The 13530-nt window shown below is 40.9% G+C and overlaps 1 protein-coding gene across 1 annotated transcript in view; it reads right to left on the reverse strand.

Annotated features, from left to right (window-relative positions):
• grid2ipa (glutamate receptor, ionotropic, delta 2 (Grid2) interacting protein, a) overlaps positions 1–13530 on the reverse strand; it is a 64567-nt gene that overhangs the window by 9594 nt on the left and 41443 nt on the right. Inside the window, 10 exon segments of the mRNA XM_036589526.1 lie at positions 972–1061; positions 1730–1817; positions 3523–5181; positions 6792–7174; positions 7401–7569; positions 7884–7990; positions 9206–9346; positions 9565–9716; positions 11367–11654; positions 12554–12623. Coding sequence (XP_036445419.1) covers positions 972–1061; positions 1730–1817; positions 3523–5181; positions 6792–7174; positions 7401–7569; positions 7884–7990; positions 9206–9346; positions 9565–9716; positions 11367–11654; positions 12554–12623 — 3147 coding nt within the window.

Consider the following 13530-nt stretch of genomic DNA (forward strand, 5'->3'; position numbering starts at 1 on the left):
GACTATGATTTCTAAAAGGAAATGTTGAATATCCTTTCTTTCAATGTTTCTGTTTTCAATATGCCCTCATCGATTTCACCCTAAGTCACAACTCTGAAGAGCACAGCAGCAGTGTTACACGAGTCAAAGAGAAGATTGGACAATGAGGAGTAGACAGTTCAACAGGAATGTACTTATGATGTATTCAACTTAATTTGGAAGTGGGAAGCTCAGAATTATGCTACTTTCAATCTCTGCACATTCAAGATACAAAGTGAGACAAAACATGAAAGTATTGTATATTGAAAGTATTATTAGAACAAGTTAGCCACACAACAATAATGATATAAGTGATAACTTTAACATTCATGATGTATTTACCTTCTCTAAACAGCAGTGTTATAGATTTAACCAGCTGTTGTATCTGTATGTTGATGGGTCTAAAACAAATAGTACTAAAATCTAATTAACAAAATTCAGAAGTAGTACTTTATTACTGTTAGTAGTACTTTTTTAAAGTGAGCAGGCATGTTGATTTAATGTGTAAGTCCACCAGTAGGAATTCCCAAGTGTTCTTAGTTTTTTCTTAGCTGGAGGTCTGAAATTCAGAGTAAGTAAATTGCAAACGTACACCATTTTTGAGATTCCTAGAGAAACATATTTTTAAAGCTTTGTCTGGCATTTTGGGGGGTTGAAAAGGGAACTGTGTCAAATTCCAATGATTTCTGCATTTCTGCTGCTGGACAAGTCTACAATAATGTCGACTCGAACCTCCACGGGGTCATGTACAAACTTAACTAATACAGTAATGGAACAGCCCCTAAAATGAAGTTGGGGAAATTGTGAAGACAACTTGATAAGGGCATGTTAAAAACAGCACTGAACCATAAAGATAGCTTTACATAAACAACGGTAACACAAGCTGGACACCATCAAGCAAAGCTCAACATACAAATAAGACTTTTTTTTATTTTTTTGCCTATCCTACTCACAGGCATTGTAGGCTTTCTTATGGGAAAGAATCTCAACCACATCTTTCTTTTTGAATGTCTCAGGCTGAGGTGTGGGTTCTGGAACAGAGACTGACACACGTAATCAAAGAGTGAAGGAGTGTTCTTTATGCCAAAAAAGGTGTGAGTAGGTGAATGGACGGATGTATGGAAGACCAGATAGCTGGATGGATGAAGTGTCCAACACAACAACATGGCTTGCAGTTGTAACTGTATATAATCTGAAAAAAGTCCAAAAAGGCCTCAAAATTACTTTGCAAAGAAACTGGGTCTAAAGATTATTTTGTTATTTTTACAACTTAAAATACAGAAAATAACAGCTAGACGTACCCAATAACAGTGGGACCAATTTACACTGTGAAATATCAAACTGTCAAGCATTAGCCGGGAGGAATATGACGAGATGATGTGAAAATATGATTAAGTTGAAAAACAAAAGTGTGTCATGTTATTGCCGCTAGCAGCACCAAAGCTGTAACTGGTCTCCAGCCACATAAATCAAAGGCCTTTTAAAGCAGCATGAAGCTACAATCTGTACCCAAGGTGGCCAACAATAAGGTCAGCACTTAGGGGTTTCTGAACTAGTAAAACATTGTTTATGTGTTAAGGAATAACACAGATTCCTTGTTCACTCTCAGCAAGACAGCTAAAATTTTATGTTTTCATAATTTATAGGATGGGGATGAAACACCTTGCTCTCCGTCACACACACACACAAATATACACATCTGTTTACTCACTGGGAGTCTTTTGTGTACCAAAATGCAACTCCAGATCCAGATATTTCACCATGTCACTCAGCTTGTCGTAATCCGAGTCCTCTCCCAGCTGCAATAAAGAAAGCACAACACCGCTAACACACTCAAGACTTAAATAAACTCACACACACAGTCCTGGCGGATAAACTCACATAGTCCTAATAGGCCTAAATTCCTTCAGTCCTAGAGGACTTCATTAGGGGTTCTGCACTTGCTGTTATTATAGATGTTACGTTGATGCAGGTGTCTCAAAAGCCTCATTATTTCCCTTCAACAGCTCCTCCTTTAACGTCACTGAATCCCAAACTCATCAACACACAGAGATGACGCAGACTCTGACTATTTCTTTTAACATTTTACCAGGATGTTGCACTCAGACTGCTCATGGAGTCGGGTTTAAGTGCCTTCACTGGCTCAGGCGTCCCAGGAGTGGAACTTGAAACACAATGAGGGCTAATAAGGACACAATTCTATGAGAAAGTTCAAAGGGAGAAAAGGTCTGTTGATCTAGACAGGTTGTGTATTCCCTGTGTGTTAGCTGTCATATATTTGATAAACTTCCCCCAAATATTCTGAAACTAATTAAGCTTTTTGTATCCCCTCAGCTTATACAATAAGCAATAAATAGGAGAATGGAACATAAACAAACAGTGGAAAAGAACATTATAAAGACCCTTATTGTGTAAAAAAAAAAAAATATTTAATGTTAAGATTTCAAAATATGCCGATCACTAGCCAGTCCATACACTCCTCAAGCTGAAAAAATAACCCATTTTAATTGAATCGTTTTTGTGATGTCCCAAAAACTAGCACATTTACATTTATCTGCATATTAAGCATAGAGCAGTTTAGCCCTGCCCATTCATGTGGAGTATTTCAGCCTGCTTTCTGAATGAGGAATAATATAGGGTAGCCAAAGGAGGTAATTTACTCTACAGAAACCTTTGGCTTGCTTATACGCTTTTGGCTTGGACCTGGATTGTCCGTAAAGCTGCTTTGTGACAACACCTGTTGTAAAAAGTGCTATACAAACATCTTTGACTTGACTTGCAGAAGCCAGTCAAAATATCCAAGTTACATTTTTCAGCATCAGGAAAAAGCAGAAACATACATTTAACAGAATATTACATACAATCATTAACAAGTGGAAGCCCTCTCACAGTGAAAGAATGAACAGAAACACCTGTGGATTTTTCAAGATCTTAAACAAGAGTGAAGCTTGATTTTCTCTCACAAAGATGAAAGCTTTAAGTACTGTTTATCTGATGGTGAAATTTGGTGGTCTACCAGGTCTTGCACTTAAGTTCCAGTTTCTCTGTAATCTTTTAATAATTTTTGTACTTTGGTTTTGTAATTCCTTATGCAAGTGGGTTCTGTTATATATATTTAAAAAAAATGAAAAGCTTGTATTTAATTTAAAACAAAATGAAGTGTGGTCTTACAGTGCTGTATATCAGTCTTAAAGGCAGAGTAAACAACAGCCTGTTTCATTCTAAGGGATAAAAAGAGCCTCAAAAATCATTAGTTCAAGGTGAATTATGAGTTTTTACATACACAAACCAACACAACATCATGAATAGCCAACTAAAAAACCACATAGGATATTGACCCATTAACCCTGGGTTGCATTAAAGAGTTCTATGCCAATTAAAGCCATGATTCTTAGTGTGAACAAAGCTGTTCTACCTCCAGTAAAAGCCGTTTCATTTGCTATCCACTATTTGCTGTGTCCTTGTGAAACTACTGTCAGATGCTAGTGTGTCTGTATTCCTCACCTGCCCCCAGATAGTTCCTTCAGAGTTCTCCACCTGTTCCCAACGCAGTCTCTTCACACTCATGTGGCTAGAATCTGATTTTTGTGGTGAAGATCGGGGCAAAGGAGGAGGCACGCATGGAGGAGGTAATGGTGGAGGCGGAGGGGGCTCCACAGGGGACGCTTCTTGGTGGTGGGGCTGAGGCTGAGGCTGGGGGCGAGGAGGGGCTTGAGGCTGTGGTTGAGGATGAGTGTCATGGTGATGCTGGTGATGTTGGTGGTGCATAGGATGAGGACTCTGTCTGGCTTGGGTGGAAGGGTGGACCTGGTGGGTCGGGTGTTGCTGCTGCTGATGTTGCTGCTGCTGTTGTTGTGGTTGCTGAGGTGGGGGCTGGGGTGGTGGCTGAGGCTGGAAGGTGGAAAGGATCTGGTGGGGTTGCTGAGGTTGATGGGGTTGGTGGATGATATGATACTGAGGGGCAGACTGCACAGGCTGAGTCTGATGGATGTGGTGGATCTGATGGATGTGATGAGACTGTTGAACAGGTGGAGGAGGTTGGGTTGGTGGGTAGACTTGGTGGGTCTGGTGGATTTGGTGGCTCTGGTGGTGCTTTTGACTGGGATGAACATGTTGCGGCTGATGAGCCTGATGGAGCTGTTGTGCCTGGTGACTAATTTGAGAGGTGGGTTGAGACAGGTCGATCTGATGCATTTGCCTGTCAGCTCTCTCCAACCTTTCTATCCGTTCCATTCTGTCCATCCGTTCCAAGCGCTCCATCCTCTCCAATCTGTCCAGCCTGTCCATGGAGCTGGAGAGGTGGGCTTGGTGACCTTGATGATGAGCGTGTTGAGACTGCTGACCTGGATGCATGGGTTGAGGTTGGTGAATTTCGTAGATATGTCTATCAGACCGTTCCATCCTTTCAATCCTGTCAAGTCTGTCCATGGAGCTGGAGAGCTGAGTCTGATGAGTATGGTGAGTTTGATGATGGCTTTGATGCATTTGATGGCTCTGTTGAGCCTGATGAGCCTGATGACCATGATGGCTGTGTTGAGCTTGGTGACTCTGTTGAGCCTGATGACTCAGATGAATTTGATAACCATGCTGAGCCTGCTGACTCTGATGAGTTTGGTGAGTCTGATGGTGCATTTGGTACACCGCATGGCTAGGGACCGATGATGGAGACAAATCTGGTGATGGCAATGGGGGCAGGGACTGGTGCATCTGCTGTAAAGGGTACTGTGTGTGGCAGCTGGGGGCTGTGGGCTGAGCCGGTAGAGACTGGTGCTCCTGGAGAATCTGATGAGCCATGATGTCCTCCCGAGTAGGGAGTACTTTGTGAATAGACTGCCGTTTTGGGGGCGGATTAGCCCTGGGAGGGGGAGGGGGAGGAGGTCCTGGGTGACGGCGGAAGGTGAGTCGGGGTGCATGATCAGGAGTGTATCCAGCTGGAGGGAGTGGGTCATTAAACTGGACTGGCGGTGGGGGAGGAGGTGTGAGAGGGGGGGGAGGGATGTGCTCAGAACTAGACGAATAGGTGAGGGAGCTGGCGTCCTCACTGCTGCTGTGCATCTCGCTGGCACTGCTCAGTTCAGGAGGGATATATGGGCCTTCATCTTCCTCCTCATCTTCCTCCTCCACTTCCTCTTCTTCATCCTGGAGAGTCATCTGGACCACATCCTGGAGTCATCATTAAGCAGAAAGGCACACAACTCAAAGTTCATGCTGTTGACCTGTTTTAACCTTGCAAAGTAAAATCATCAGTGTTTAATTAACTCCTACAGAGTTAAACTAAATCTACATTAACTCTGTAGGTGTTAATTAAACCATCGAAAGCAGAGAAGATGAACTTTTAACTCTTTTTTAACTCTCAAAACAACTGTCAGTACTATGTACGACAGCAAGGACTGTAGGGTTGACTTTACACAATGAAACACATTTTTATTTGCTTAAAATAATGTAAAGCTCTCTGCAACTCATTCTGAATCTCAGCCACAACAGCTCAAACCATCTTAACTTTGTGAAATAAGTTTCATGAAACAGCCAGTCAAAACACGAATAATGCAGCCAATCACAACACAAAACGCAAAAAAACATATGATCAAAACACTTGTTAAATGATGTAACTTATGTTTTCAATCAACGAAAATAAAACAGGATGGAATAACATCTCTTGGATTAATGTTGCTTGTTTGCTGGTAACCAGTTAACTTAACCAGCTAGTTAGCTAGCCAACTAATACTGTTGCTAACATTGACAGTGTCAGCGTTACTTCTGTATATCTTACTAGCCTGCTGTATCATTATCTACATAGCTAGGTTATTCATTTTCCCATCCTGATGAAAAAGTGATACAAACATGCAAATAAAACATCATCAGACTGATAAAATTTATGTACCTGTAATACAAAATATTAGCTACTGATCTTGCTCACAAGTGGAATAACTGAATGCGTGGCATGCAATTTTATTTTTTCTTTAGCCGGTTCACATAACTGTCATATTTCACAGCAATATTTTAATTTTTTAATTATGTTCTAGGAATGTTTATATAACACAGACTTTTGAAAATGCGTTACTACCATTTTAATGAAAATGTCTGCTTACCAAATGATGATATTTTCACATTTAATCAACACAGAATGCTATTCTCTGGTTTTACTGCAGCTATAAACTAATTTTAATATAAAGAGATTTTAGATTTTTACATTTAATAAATTTGTGATCCTTGAAGGTATGACTACAGGGCTAAACAAGGCCCAATGGAAGACATTACAAAACGGCTTAAACTGAAATGGCATCTTCTACTGGAAATTTTGTATAGAGATTTTAATTGTCCTATCATCACTGTACTAAACAAGGCTTCAATACACATGTATCTGTTTCTATGCATCAAAGTTTTTTTTTTATTGCTTTGTTTTTTGGGGCTACCCCTTACTCCCACCCCTTGTTCCCCCTGTTACTGGTCAAATATTTCCACATGTAAACAAAACTCAACAAAAAACTGATCACAAAAATATTTCACATCAATTTTGTTGCAAATAATGAACGTTTTATTGAGTAAATGCAGCCTAAGATTCAGGGACAGCTTTTTTTCCCCAAGTGGTACATGGGTTAAACAATAAATCACCAGGGCAGGAGGCTCATTTCACTTTATTTAACTTTTTGGGTCCATTTGACCTGGTAACTATTTTTTCTCTTGTTGGGTAGTTGGGTAGGTGTGAAAAAAACATTTCATGGTTCTTAAAAGATGTTTAGTAACACATGAGACACATATAATGTGGCACATACCTCCTCATAGTCATTCTCAGGAGACAGGAAGTCGTCTACAGACAGCTGCTGGCCCAGCTGCTCTGTGAGGGCTTCCATGAACAGGTCTGTGTCGGCACTGCGGGGGGGACGGGAGAACGTGTAGCGCTTCTTACGTATGGGTGGGCTGGGTGGGTAGTCCGGGGGACTTGGAGGGTAGTCTGGGGGAGAGGGGGGTGAGAGTGGAGGGCTGTCCAAGCTCATGTAGGGGTTGGACTCTACACTCCCTTGGGATGGAGGTTCTGGAGGATAGCAGGGACACTGAGGACTGGGTAAGGGCTCAGTCCAGGCTACAGGCTGGGGAGGTGGTGGTGGAGGAGGAGGAGGAGGGGGAGGCTGGACTGACGTCACTACCTTACGACTGCCTGTGATATTACAGAGAACAGAACTAATGTAAAAGCATTCATCCTTTATGTTAAAGGAATAAAGAAGCAAACTTCAGACACCAAACATTTCTTGTCCAAACAACTATATTTGGGGTAAAGGGAAAACTGTAATTAAAAAAATCAGATATTTTTTCTGAACTATTAATTTAATAACAAATCTGGTATCCTGGAAGGTCTATGATTTTCTTTGGTAGTTTTAGAGTACCTGAAGTAGCCCGTACAGAAGGAGAGGAGGAGTGAGCTCTGACGGACTGGCTGGAAGAGTGGGGGTAGGCATCCAACAGCGTTTCGGGAGCAGGAGGAGGGCGGCTCTTCAGGGATTTGGATCTCTTTCCTGCATACACGTTCTCCAGCTCAGCGTACACAGCAGACAGCTACATGAAGGAAAGAGACTTGATATGATAGACGAATATGAGATACGAATACGAATATAATTACGCAAAAATCATCTCAATAATAAACTTGTATCTATGGAATTTTCACAATAAAAAATACGTAAGTATTTAATACGTAAGTAAAAATACGTAAGATGAGGCAAGAGTTAATAGAGTCGTCATCTATCTATCTAGCTACCTACCTAAAAATTTCAGGTTAATAAGAACTTAATAATTTATTGGGTAATTTTCCACAATTAAAGAAGAAAAGAATGCTGCTTTTAAAAAGGAATTTGGTGCATTTTTGAGCTCACATTAGTGAGATTGTTGGGCGTCTCTGGTAAAGAGGTCCCATCTCCAGATTGTCTTTCTCCAGGAGCCAGTCTCATCGGGGCAACCTCCATAGGCTCAGTGCGGATCCCTCAAACAGACAAGCAACACTCAGTCATCCACATTTAAAATGTGCAAATTCCAAGTATAGTTAAAGTTATAGCTTGACTAAACCTAAACAATACTGCATATTACATTATGGTGTAATATACCAACCTCCTTGTTTTGACACTCATTGTCCATTTTATCAGCTCCCCTTACCATACAGGTGTACTTTGTAGTTCCACAATTACAGACTGTAGTGCATCTGTTTCTCTGCATACTTTGTTAGCCCCCTTTTACCTTGCTCTTCAAAGGTCAGGACACCCACAGGACCACCACAGAGCAGGTATTATTTGGGTGGTGGATCATTCTCAGCACTGCAGTGACACTGATGTGGTGGTGGTGTGTTAGTGTGTGTTGCGCTGGTACAAAAGGATCAGACACAGCAGTGCTGCTGGAGTTTAACTTCTCTGTGTCACTGCAGGAACGAGAATTGTTCACTAACCAAAAATATCCATCCAACAGCGTCTTGTGACCACTGATGAAGAACTAGAGACTCAGTAACACAAACTGTGCAGCAACAGATGGACTACTGTCTCTGACTTTCTACAGGGTGGGTAGGTGTGTCTATTAGAGGGGGCAGTGAGTAGACACAGTGTCTAAAACTCCGGCAGCACTGCTGTGTCTGATTCGTTCATATCAGTAAACACACTCTAATACACCACCATGTCAGTGTCACTGCAGTGCTGAGAATGATCCACCATTCAAATAAATACCTGCTCTGTGGTGGTCCAGTGGTGTCCTGACAATTAACAAACAGGGTAAAAGTGGGCCAACATGTTTTGCAGAGAATCAGATGGACTACAGCCTGTAACAGCAGAGCTACAAAGTGCACTTATTTGGTAAGTGGATCTGATAAAGTGGACAAAGACTGTAGGTACAAGGTAGGTGTACCTTGTGTGCAGTCGTATGCAAATGTTCGAACAACTTCGGTCAAATTACATGTTTTGTTTATCACATCCTCTATGGGGAACAAACTTAAATATGACATTTTTCTGCAAATGTCAGTACACAATTTCTGTTTATTTACAGAGTCTAGCAGAAGTGTGTTATTCAAGGAAAATGTGTTTATTTTCACTTAGCAAATCTACAAAACAATTTGACCAGTGTGCCCAAACCTTTGCATATGATCAGTCTGAGACAGCATCAATATAACACAGCAGTACAACTACACAGTGTTTTGTAGTAAAGTTCAGTGTGGTACCCATTCCCAGGTGAGTGCCAATGACCAGGTCATCTGAGCTGCGTCCTCTCACGCTGCTCCGGTAAGTGGTACCTGTCACCTTCATAGAGCTACTGCGCCGGTGGGGTTCTGGGGCTGGGGGTTCTGGCTCTGCCACAGATACTGGTGTAGAACACACGGAAAAACAAACACTCCATGATATGGGTCAAATATATAAGTCACTGATGGAATAGTTGATAATAATTAAATATCTACTACTAGTGGGAGCTTGCATAGCCCTTAAACTCTTGACTGACTAATGCTTGGAAGGGTTAGGAATGACTATTTGCAAAGTTTAGCAGCGCACATTAACACAGAGACTCACACAAGGTGTGACTCACGTGTGACTTTATAGCCAAGGAAGCGTGAAATCTTGTTCTGGCAGTGCTCCTGCTCCTCGTAGGTCAGCAGCTGGTAAATAAACTGCCAGATCACCTGCTTAGCTGGAGTATCCAGTACTGGTAACACGTCCACGATCAGAGTATCCACATTCCTGCAAACCGGAAACTCAAGAGACTCACCTTCTCTACATCACCTCAGCCTTATTCTTAAACATCTCTGGACAACCTATGTACTCAGTGGCAATGTAAGGGTCCAGAAACCAACAATAAACTCTGTAAATGTCATAGCTGAATGTCCAGATAAAAATCTCAGGCCCATATATCCCAAAGGATTCTGGCTTCTTCAAAGACTTTAGTCCAAAAGCCAAGCAAGGCAAGACAAGTTCATTTATATAGTACCTTTCATACACTGCTGTCATTCAAAGTGCTTTACAAATGAGAAAATACAGAGCCAGAAAATAGTTGTTAAAATAGTTTTAAGAGTTGTTAAAAAAAAAAAGCCCAGATCAAAGCAAAACATTCTAGGAATCCTCAGGAACAGTAAGGCTGGAGGTGTCACCCCTTCCAATCAGGCACTTCTGGCTTATGGTTACAAGCACAGGTCAACTATTAAGTAATGCAACCTCTAAATGTTGTCATCATGCTTATATTTAAATGAAAATTATCCAATAAAACTGAAAAGGCACAGATTCAAAATAAACTACCATTTTGAGGAAGTATATGAATGTACAGATGGGTGACAAATTATCAGAGATGCTTCCTGCCCCATGGATGGGGTACTGTCATCCTGAAAGAGACCACTACCATCAAGATCAGGAGGTGATCAGTCAGAATAACTGATTTTTAGTGATCCTTCCCTTTAAGGGGACAAAACATGCCAGCAAAATTCCCCCCTGGCATAACAAAGCCATCAGTTTCCCTCACTTAGGTATCAAATATTCAGAGCTGTACTGTTCACAACACACACACTCGGCCACTTGTGGAGAAGGTGGGGAAGGATTACTCATCTTACTAGATCTTTTTTTTTTCCACATCTCTTCAGACCAGTGCCTTTACACTACTGAACTCTCAAATGAGCATTCATCTTTGTAATGAGGGGTTTATGCACTGCAGCCCTACTATAATATCCCTCTCTGTGTGTTTGTGGACGTACTGTTCATGCTGACATAATCTGATCATATCCTGCATTGGCATTCTCTGTCACCTAAGGCAGTGGTTCTCAAACTGGTCCCTTGGGGCCCCAGATGGTCTAGACTTGTAACACATAGGGATAGGTCCCTGAGGATCGATTTGAGGACCACTGACCAAAGGAACAGTTGGTCTTTTGCTTTACCTTATATATTGCACTAATGAACAAGACATCACTGAATGTGCCCTTTCAAGCAAAATTTCAAATTTGCCGATGTCTTTCCATAGATCTAAATGCAGATGTCCTTTTAGTCACTGTTCCTACTGAAATACACCAGCCAGTTGAGCATTCATCGTGACTGAAGCTCCTGCTATCCGTGCCCCAATAATTCTTTCAAAGTCACTTAGATCTTTTCCTCTTTGCAGCTTAATCCATCATTAATGTCAGCTGGGCCTGCTCAGCATGGTAGGATATTAATAGTTTAATTGTATCATGCAGCACTCTGCATAATTTTGTTTCTCTATTCATTTATTCAAGTTTTTCCTGAAATATGTGACACACCTGACTTTCACTAAATTGCAAGAGAGTGTGGTTTAAAGACACAATAGTCTGCATAAGTAAAGGCTACCAAGTTACCAGAGGCTATCAGAGAGGTGAGGGTCAGCCTTCTCACCTGTGCTGAAAGAAGGCCTCCAGAGCCTTACAGATGGTGTACCTCTCCTGCAGGGTGAGCAGGTGCTCCAGCTGCTGGCTGAAGGTGCGGCCTTGCACACGGATGCTGGGTGGCAGGATCTCCGCCACCCACTGCAGGGAGCTGAGCACAGGAGAGCGAGAGCGTGGAGATGCCTCCAGAGGCTCAGGTTCGGCCAGCGTGAAAACCGGAGGCCCGTCCTCAACCACCAGTGAAGGCATGGCCCCACTGCCCTGAAGCATGGACACTACCTTCTCATGGGAACAACTCCTGAGAAGACGCAAGCGCAGAATGCCAATTTATCAAATTTTTGCCAGTTTATATCTTCCCTTTGTGCTTCACTTAAAGTCACTGGTCAATTAAGTGTTTTTATAAAGACTAAGGACACCAATTAACCTTGCTCAGATATAACTGTATTAAAATATATACAGACTACAGTGGCTGTTGGGCAACTGTAAACTCTGTTTATAATAATGGACACTTAATGGAAAGGTCATGGACACCTTACACAATAAAGAATAAGACAATTCACATTCTTATGTGCTAAAAATGAAATCGTAGTAAAAAATATACAGTCTTACGCAAAAATTAGTCAGTTTACTGATGTTTTGCTGATTTTCTAAATTAAATCAGTACACATCCTGTACAGAGAACACAATCTTACACATTTTAGTGTAATAATTTCGGTTCATTTGTGAAGTGTGCTGAATTACAAACATTTTTTTAAGTTATTAAAAAACCTAAAATGTGGCCTGTGTAAATGTTATGGCACATTTTTATATAGTTGGTTCCCTGTATTAACTTATTTTAATTTAGCAAACCAACAAAACACATCATTTGACCTGGATGTTTTTGCCTAAGCTACATATATGGTAACTTTGGAGTTATTATATTTATTAAAAAAAAATAATAATAATAATAATTATACCATTCATGAGTTTACATATCATTATGTAATTCAGATAAATACAATTGCTATTTAATTATCATACTGTGCTAAAATGTCTGAGTGAAGCCATTCATCTGGGCAGTAAACATTTAACATTTTTTTTTTAAATAATGAGAGTTCTCGAATGATGTAAAACAATAAAATAACAGAACCAAAAGAAGAGCAGGGTTTGATTTGACAGCAACAATGAATACATTCCATCAGTATTACAATAACCCACCTCATGTCCAGCCCATTGAGAAACAGGATGCGATCTCCAGGTTTGAGGCCTGCTTTCTCAGCAGGGCTACCTGAAAAAACACACACAAACAGGTCACATAGGTAGTAACCACAGACTAGACATATGAAACTAAGCTGAAGTTAGACAGTCTATTTCCTTTGAGAAGAGGTGCTAGCTGTTCTCACAGATTACAATTCATTATGCTAAGCTCTCTGGACCAAACATTACACAGTAACACTTATAACCTGCTATTTAATGTTGACATAACCATGCCACACACGTCTTATGCTGACAGATTATGGCCAGTAATTTGTCATGTGTTACCATTACCATTAACTGTCATGACCTTTGTCATAATGTTTGATGCCTATACAGTAAAAATGATTAAGCTACCATGACATCAGACATTATGGCATCTGTCTTGACAATTACTGGTAATGGTATATAATACAAGCATGTCTCTTGGCCTATTCAACATGAAATTTTTACCACATGTAAAAGGCAGCTGCTATGCTCAAATGATTTAGAAGCAAAAAAAAAGGATATACTGTAAATGATATCTGCCATGACATATTAATGGCACAGTCATGTCAAAAATATGTAGCAGGGCTAAGATAACGTATTACCCATTATTCTTATACTGCAAGGTAAGGAGCACACAGTGTCAACAAATTCACCTGATTATAAGTAGGAAAAAGTATTCTTTGGTAAGATGCTACTCTATTTCTTTAATGGGACACAAGACTTGACAAAAAGGCGTTGGTGTCCCAGCATGAAAGCGTTACACACATCCTGTTGGCATTTCATGCTCTCCTTTTCTTCTTCACCCCTCTCTCACTGTCTTTCTCTTGTTTTCTTTTTCTCTCCCTCCTCCCTGAAAGCTGTTTATCTGAAGGCCGGTTGTGGGAAGTGTAAACGGAGAAGGATTAACATTTGACGAACACAGAATTCCACCACCTGTGCCCCTCTGACTCAGC

This window comes from Colossoma macropomum, unplaced genomic scaffold (genome assembly GCF_904425465.1).
Source record: "Colossoma macropomum unplaced genomic scaffold, Colossoma_macropomum, whole genome shotgun sequence".
Lineage (NCBI taxonomy): Eukaryota > Metazoa > Chordata > Actinopteri > Characiformes > Serrasalmidae > Colossoma > Colossoma macropomum.